Source organism: Sinocyclocheilus rhinocerous, unplaced genomic scaffold (genome assembly GCF_001515625.1).
Source record: "Sinocyclocheilus rhinocerous isolate Xijiao unplaced genomic scaffold, SAMN03320098_v1.1 scaffold1007, whole genome shotgun sequence".
NCBI lineage: Eukaryota > Metazoa > Chordata > Actinopteri > Cypriniformes > Cyprinidae > Sinocyclocheilus > Sinocyclocheilus rhinocerous.
In genome coordinates this window covers 775112-783270 of record NW_015631056.1, presented here as the reverse complement: position 1 = coordinate 783270, position 8159 = coordinate 775112, and the positions used below count along the sequence as shown (strand labels likewise).

The following is an 8159-nucleotide window of genomic DNA, read 5'->3' as shown; positions in this document are numbered from 1 at the left end:
TGTCACGTCATTATAAGTGTTTGATCACCACATTTGAGTGATCATTGCAAAAAATGTGTTTAATGTATATATATTCTGTTTATGTATATACTGTATTCTATATATAGTACCAGTCAAATGTTTGGACACACAAATGGGAAAGTGTCCAAACTTTTGACTGGTACTGTCTATAATATACACAAAGAATATCGGCCGATATACCGATATCTGCTTTTTTTTTTTTACTCCCAAATATCGGTATTGGTATCGGCCCCAAAAAACCCATATCGGTCGGGCTCTAGTCTAATTAATTATTCTGGTTCCGGTTCTGGTTCCTCTTAATGATTCATGTGGCTTAATGGTTCTATTAACACTCCTTTTGGTGCTTTTGAAAAAGAGAAAGTTATGTTCATAAGTAAATTATTATTATTAACTTAAAACTAGTAAAACTGTTCTTACAGAAGTAACACCTTAAATGCAATCTAATAATCTGACTATTTTATATTATATTTTAGTACAGTGTTCCATCTGCATCAGTGGAATGAAATGCACTTGTGAGAAACCTCATGGACCTAAGTATAATTGGAAAAGAAAATGGAAAGTTTTTGCCTCCCAACCCTGGTACTATCAAAGTTATACTTGTTTTTACACATTTTTTTTCTTTTTTTTTTTCTTTTTCTTTTTTCTTATTCACAGTACTTTAAGCAGGTGCATTCTTGCATATTTTCTGAATAGAACCAAAACAGGAAACCATTTTGAAAATTGAGAGTGGGACAATTAGCCTAACTGCTGAGAACATTTGGACAATAATGATCATTTTTAGCTAGACGGTGAGATATATATATAATTATAATTGTGTATATATATATATATATATATATATACATTTTATAACCCGCAGAATCACCGGAGGTGGGGATATAGAAATCGCCACTGTTGGCTTTTACATTGTTTTTAAAGACCTGCACTGGTTTGACATGGATAGCAAAGACTCTGAATGGCTCTGGGCACTGGGGGAAAATGTTGTGCTCTGTGGTCTCCACTATGACTCATATGGCTAGATGAGGTGTAGACCGAGCAAGAGTGTGGGGGTTTTGGGTGCTTGGGTGGTTTTTGAGTGTTAGCCCACCATGGAATGTTGAGTAAGACGGCGGATGTTGTTCACGATCTGAGTCACATACTGACTAAGGTTCTCTGAAGCCGTTCTCTGATTTAGACACTGGATTTTGAAAACTTTGAGACTTCCTGCATTACTTCCTTTTGTCTGAGCATAACACTTCACTGGATCTCACAAGAAAGAACACGTTAAAAATGCTCATTCCTCGAATCTCTGCTACTGTGTCCACCCATTAATGGTAGGTATTGTTACCTGTTAGTGCTTGTCCTGAGGTATTCATGTCTTTTGTGTGTTAAAGCATTGGTTAGTGACACTGTTTGAATGGTATGAACATATATGTTCTACAGTACTCCTAATGTCCTTCTGTACTAGAGAATGTGTACTGCAGACTTTTATGTTTACTGCCTAGTGGGAGTTGCCATTAACATTAACAAGTTGGAATCAGTGTATGTCCCACAAACCTCCTATCTAAAGGAATAGTTCCCATTTAAACATGAAAAAAATTAAATCATTAATTAATCACTTTCATGCTCAAAACTATTTTTCTCTATACTTTTATGATATTGCCTTTTGTGCCCTTTTTCAAGCTTGAAAGCCTCAATCATTCAGTGAAATTTAAAAAGAAAAACCAGTACGATTAAAAAAAATTCCTTTTGTGTCCCACAGAAGAAATATTTTAAAAGGTTTTCAACAACATGAGGGTCAGTAATTGTTGACAGAATTTTATTTTTTGTGAACTATCTCTCTGAATTGGATTAAGCAATTAGTTGATGATGCTACTCGTGCTAAATGTGTCCGAGTTTGTTTGATGATAAACTTTCCTCCAGGTTTGAGTTGGTAATAAAAAGGGTTGAAGTGAGGATATAGTAGTATTTATAACTAGCCGCAAATAGAAGTCTATGGAGTGTTCTCATTTAGATAGCTGTGTAGTGAAAATGTATGTAAGTTTACTTGGCTGTACATTGATTAGGGGTTGTCTGTAATAAATTACAATTTCCAGTACATAAAAAACTGTAAATGTCTATGTGTCCTCATTTAGGAGAGGGTGTGTGTGTGTCTATGTGAAGGGTAGTTTTAATTAGAGAGTTCTGAGAATGGCCAGACCGCTTCCACCTGCCTGTTCTCCCTCCAGGACTCTTTGTCCTTTAGTTTCCTCTCTCTTCTTTTCCTCCTACTCTTCTTCATGTCCCTCTCTCTCTCATTGTTGTTCTCAGTTTCCTCATGACCGTACGAGCGTATGTTAGCAGTGAGTCTCACCTGCACAAAGGTCAAACCCCTTGCTGGGTGGAGCACTGAGCTGCTGTCCTCTACACTAGGAGTGTTTACTACAGGGATGTGTCTCCACCCCTTTGGCTTTGAGTCTTCCTGTTCCTGTACTGAGCCTCTTATGAAATTCAGCTTTGTGGGGGTTTTTTTTCAGGTCAATACTGTATTGTTTTTCATATGTAATGTCTTTTCTCTAGCTAACATAATTAAAATCTCCCCGATGGGGCACATCTTGTCTGGCTCCTTTAGTCCTCTGATATATTAGAGACAAGGGCTTCACACACACACAAACAACACTGGCTCAGCTGCACGAGCATGGGTGATGCCTGATCCCGTTTATCCTGAGGGAATCCATGATCGCAGGGTGGTCAGTGCCATTTCAGCAGAGCATGACATTTTTTTCTCTCTCTCTCTCTCTCCTGTCAACAAAACAAATGACTGATGTAATCTGCACACACAGTACTCTGCAGAAAGCTCTGTGGGTATTAATTGACTTGTAATGCCATATACATTCCCCACCCCTTGTATGTTTGTTTATTAAAACATATTGGGCAACCGATGTATCGCCATGGTTGATATTAGTTTTTTTTATTTATTTTTTTTTATTATCGCCATCAGCCGATATGTTTTTTTTAATAAGTCTCTAATAAGTGTCAAAAGCAGAAACAGCAAAAGAAATGCCAGCGCCTGAGAGAAAGCAGACTCCATCTTCATAGTTTACTGTCATTGTATAACAGTTCTGTCTAATAAAAAATTAGACAGAACTTTTAAACAAAGTGAAAGGTATATGAAAATAGCATTATAGCGTTTGCCTTTCTATTAAAAATATTACAGATTTGATGGTTGTTTTGGCTGTTATGAGGAGTGAAGTACTTTAAACCCATTCTACAGATTCAACGATTTCGAGCATGTATATTTGTATCAGAGAGATTGATTCTGGGCCTGATGGTGGCGTCTTAAGACACATTCACACCAAGGATGATAACTGTAAAGATAACTATAAAGCTATAATAATCGTTCTAATTCTTTGAAAATAGGGAAGTCCACACCATAAATATTACGATAAAGACACAGGGGAATGATAATGTTGAGACCACTTTCAGAATGATTTTTTTTCCACCTAATGAACAATAAAAACATTGAATTCTTCCTGTTTTAAAGAGCTTGAACATTTAAAGTGGCAGACGACAAAACTGCAGTGCATGCTTAAATAAAACTTTTTTATGCTCTGGTGTGGATACTAATATAGTTATCATTATAATTTCTGTATTTTTATGGTTATCATTCTTGTTGTAACATTCTTTTACTCAGTGATTTTTTTTCTCTCATTAATCCACCATGTCTTCAACTAGACATCCAGCACACACTCAATTATAAATTTCGACACGTCAGAGCATCACCGTGTAGAACTGTGTCAAGTTAATAACCCAGATGAATCATTTTGAATCACTGTGCGTCACTCACCAGCACCTAGTGTTTCTAGAAAATCCTAATGACATAATGTGCCAATTGGAAATGGATTAATCTGAAGGGAAGATACGTTTTGATTATAAATGCTGGAAAGGAGAAAAATAAATGAGAAAAAAAAAATTTGGCAGTGAGAAATGCTGTTTGGCAGATTTCCCTTATTCCTCCTTTATCTCATAGTTTCAGTAATGCTCTGCATCATGACTCTTATTCTGACTTGGCTCAGAATGTTAGTATTTCGGTGTGTGTTGCACAGCATCTCAAATATTGTGTGTCTTGTATCCACCTCTGTTGGGACACATTTTGTACACTCACGGGCAATTTCACAGTCCATTAATCTTGTTCTCTTTCTCTCTCTCCTTCCATCAGGCATTTTAACCTACGGATGAAGAGGGACACCTCTCTCTTCGCTCCCGATCTGAAGGTGGAAGTTTCTGGAGAAGAGATTCCCTATGACACCTCTCACATTTACACTGGAGAAATTTATGGTGAGCATGGCACCTTTCCAGCACTCACACATGCACACACTTGTGCATAAAGGCATGCATCCACCTCAACACACTTCCTGAGTTGCCACGGAAACGTTGCCTCCATCTATTGTATTTGTACACTGTTTTTGAAGATGTAGTGTGATTTTTGTGCATCTCATGTAAGGTAGAGAGTAATTAAGATATAGTGAGGGAAAAAATGCTTTTTTGGTGGAGTTGTACTTTCATTTGATCCACAGAAAATGCCTAAAATTTTGGGGGCAAAAGTACCCCATGATGAATTAAACTTTTTTTTTTTTTTTTGGTAATGTCTGATACTTCATTATGTTCTTTTAGGCTTATCTAGTTATACAGGTGCCTCTGCAGCTACCTTAGTGATCTGTTTCAAACATATACTAACATACAGAACATACACAAACATATAGAAGTCCTTTGTAACATTAAAAATGTTTTTATTGTGACTCAAATTAATGCATACTGGATAGAAGTATTTCTTAACCGTGTAGTTAAAATGTGTCCTTGTTGTATTTTTGTATAATAATATGTAATAGCCATATTATATTTGAATTTTTTTTTTAACTAAATTGGTGATAATGACATTCAGTGCCTTCTGATAGAAATGCTCAAAAAGTTTAAAAAAATTACTGACTGGGTTTCCATCTAAAGTTGTGAATTTCTCTTATGTGCAAAATTGGAATATTGCATAAAACATTTGCAGATAAGCACCGTTTCCATCCAACGAGTCAAAGAGAACAATATCGTCAATTCCTGATAAACTGGCACTAAATATCACAAAAAAATGTAGGAGAAGCCACTGAATATAATAATTTTCATATATATTAAATTACTCAGAGCGAGTTGACGAAACACAATAAATGTGGTCATTGCTTTCGGAGGTGGATGCTACTGTTTGGGAATGCAGTCATGTAAGATTATAATTATACAGAAATACTTTGACGACAGACTTTGATGTCTATTTAAGAATGACCATAACATTTCAGATGCTGTCCAACAAGATCAGTCTGCTGGTTACTCAGGTTATGCCGTCCAATAGCGCAAATTCACATGACTTTTTTAATGCACATGGAGGAATTTATTCGGCAAATGTTTTATGCTTTTTTCGCTTTTCTTCTGTTGGGTTTGTAAAAGAAGGCAAATGTCAATAAAGTGAAGGTGTGTCCTGTCATAGGGCCGAACCACACACACCCTGCTGTGATGACATTTTCCACATGGATCTGACCACTGTGCACCTCATTTATTTCTCACATAACCCGCTGACCAAATGTAAACTTAAATCCTCTCACACAATGCTAAACATATAGAATTTTGTCAAAAAAAGACACTGCATGAAATAATTTTATGTAAAACACTTCAGTCTTAAATAACACAAAAGTTCTGCTAGGACACATTTTAAATAATTGCCTGGTTCTAATGTTAGATTGTATAGCTTTCTACTGTCTCTTGTCACTGATACATTTTAATTCAGTCACTTTTTAAGTTTTGAGCATTTTCTTTGCAGTCAGTGGTTTCAGATCTCATCTTCTGCACAAGTGAATGAAATGTCTTGTTCAGTTACTCTTCATTTTCGCTTGATCATTTCTGAAGTTTCTGAGCTTACATCATGACAACTGTATCATCACCTTATTCTCATTATGTTCTTTGTAGTGCGATGAGGCACTGAACCTGATTGATGATGGGTACAGCTTACGATAAACACACATTAGTGAGATCTGAACAATTACCTATGTATTTTAAATGATGGACAGACTGCCTACTGGTGGATGAAAACTACTTTCCCTTTTCTCTTCATCTGATGATCAGGCATCCTTATTGACTCTGAGCATCTCTCCTGACCCTATTACTAATACTGACACATCCTTTCAGTCTCTGAATTGCTCTGAATGGATTCATATAATTTCCTGCTCACCACAGGATGTTTCATAATAACTGGTATTGTCAGGAGATGACGTTCATGTGATCTGTTGATATGGGTGAGTGAAGGACTTTAGGCCTGAGGAAGTGAACGTGGTTGAGAGTTGTTCTGAACTGTTTCTTTATTGGAAGTGGTGAATAAACACTAATAAGCAATGCTATCGCTCCCCTTTAAAACACAGTAGATTTTTTAACACCACAGATCAAGAACTGCATTTCACAAGTTGTCGGATCAACTTTTTACTGGCAGTTTAAGAATGAAAATTTTAAAAAATTTATTGCCATTTTGTTTCTTGATGAAGTTTTTTTTAGTATTGTTTTGAAGTTATGTATTACAGCATTGAAGATGAGACTCCTCTGCACTGTGAATATAATGAAACTGTTTATAATGAAAAATGTACTGTTGATGAAAACTAAAAGATATAAACAGCAATGCACTAGAAATTGTTTAAGAAGATAAATGTTAAAAGAATTCATTCTTATAATTCAATTATATATGTTGGAGATTGTTTATACATTTCAAAATGTTTGCAAATGTGATTAAAGTTTAATCTGTTACAGTTTGACACATTTTCTTCGTTTTGTACATATACTGCTGCTCAAACGTTTTGATAGAAAGTAATACCTTTATTCAGCAAGGGCATACAATTTAAGATTATTATTATTAAAATGTGACATACATATGACGTGATGAAATATTGACTACATTTAACTACATTTTTGTCAGAAGACAAAAACTATGACTAAAACACTATCCGTAATGCTCATTTCTGTCTCTTCTAAATTTGGACACTCTTTCTCAAAAATGTTTGAAATTAAAAAGCCCTTAAGCACCTAAATGTTCATATTTTACAATTTCACTTTTTCTCAGCCGTCCTCTAACATTCTCGCTCCCGCTCTCTCTCTTTGTTATCCATTAGCACTCTTTGTACTCTCTAAAGGATAAACATCGCTCAGTGCTTAATCTTGCAACCTCTAATATTCACAGAAGAGTTTGAAGCAGGCCGGGATGGCGCAAATTCTCTGTGGAAAGGCAATGACATTAACAGCTGTTCTTTCATTAGCATTTCTCTTTTCTGCTCTTTTTTTTTTTTTTGCTCTGGTGGCTAATGAGGAGGACTTGTCTAGAGATGAAATCCACTTCAGAGAACTGCTACACAAATTCAGTACGTTTATTAGGATTGACTTCATAAGAAGCGAAATATTTGGAAAAGTATATTGTGCCTGTTGCTTGTTTGATGTTCTTGCGTGTCTTCATGCTTCTCCTCATCAGCTTTTCTGTTGTTTTAATCTGTGAACGAGAGAACAGAAGGTCAGGGAGGGATGGAGGAGAGCAGTAGTTTAATGTCACACAGGGTATGAGAGTGAATCTCCTCTTTCTGTTATTATCAGTTTTAGGGATGAAAAGTTCAAGAGCTTTCAGATCTTGTTCCTTTCTGAAGAAAGAAATCGTATTGCAGGTTCTTCCTCTGTGCCTGAGAAACAGCCAAAACACACACCACAACTTTCTCATTGCCATTTAACCATGATAGCAGACAGCTCCTGGTAAATCCCAGTTAACCGTTTTATTGCAGTATGTTTTCTTTTAAAGCACTTGTGGTGCTTGTAAGAGCTAAACGCTTGTGAAACATTAAAAGCTTCTCTTTTATTTGTCTTGCTTAAAGTGGACAAGAATTTCCAACGGGCAAAAATGACTGTTGAGATTTTGACAGCTTAAGATGTCTACAATGTTATAGACAACAGTTCCTTTTCGTGGTCTGTTCTGTCGGGTCCATGCTTTGTTATTTTAGGGTTCATGTGTTGCACATGTGGAACTTGGCAATCGGTTTTGAAATTGAACCAGAATTTTCCAGGATGTGCTGTTGGTCTAGGAAGCTCCACTCCTTTGTTTTTCTGTACTGCACTTCAAA

At 36.1% G+C, this 8159-nt stretch overlaps 1 protein-coding gene across 2 annotated transcripts in view; it reads left to right on the top strand.

The window, feature by feature from the left end:
• The window catches only part of LOC107741424 (disintegrin and metalloproteinase domain-containing protein 10-like), a 59372-nt gene that overhangs the window by 20742 nt on the left and 30471 nt on the right, over positions 1–8159 (top strand). For both annotated transcript variants that reach the window (XM_016554148.1, XM_016554149.1), the window contains one exon: positions 4199–4317. In XM_016554148.1, coding sequence (XP_016409634.1) covers positions 4199–4317 — 119 coding nt within the window. The remainder of the gene's footprint in view (positions 1–4198; positions 4318–8159) is intronic.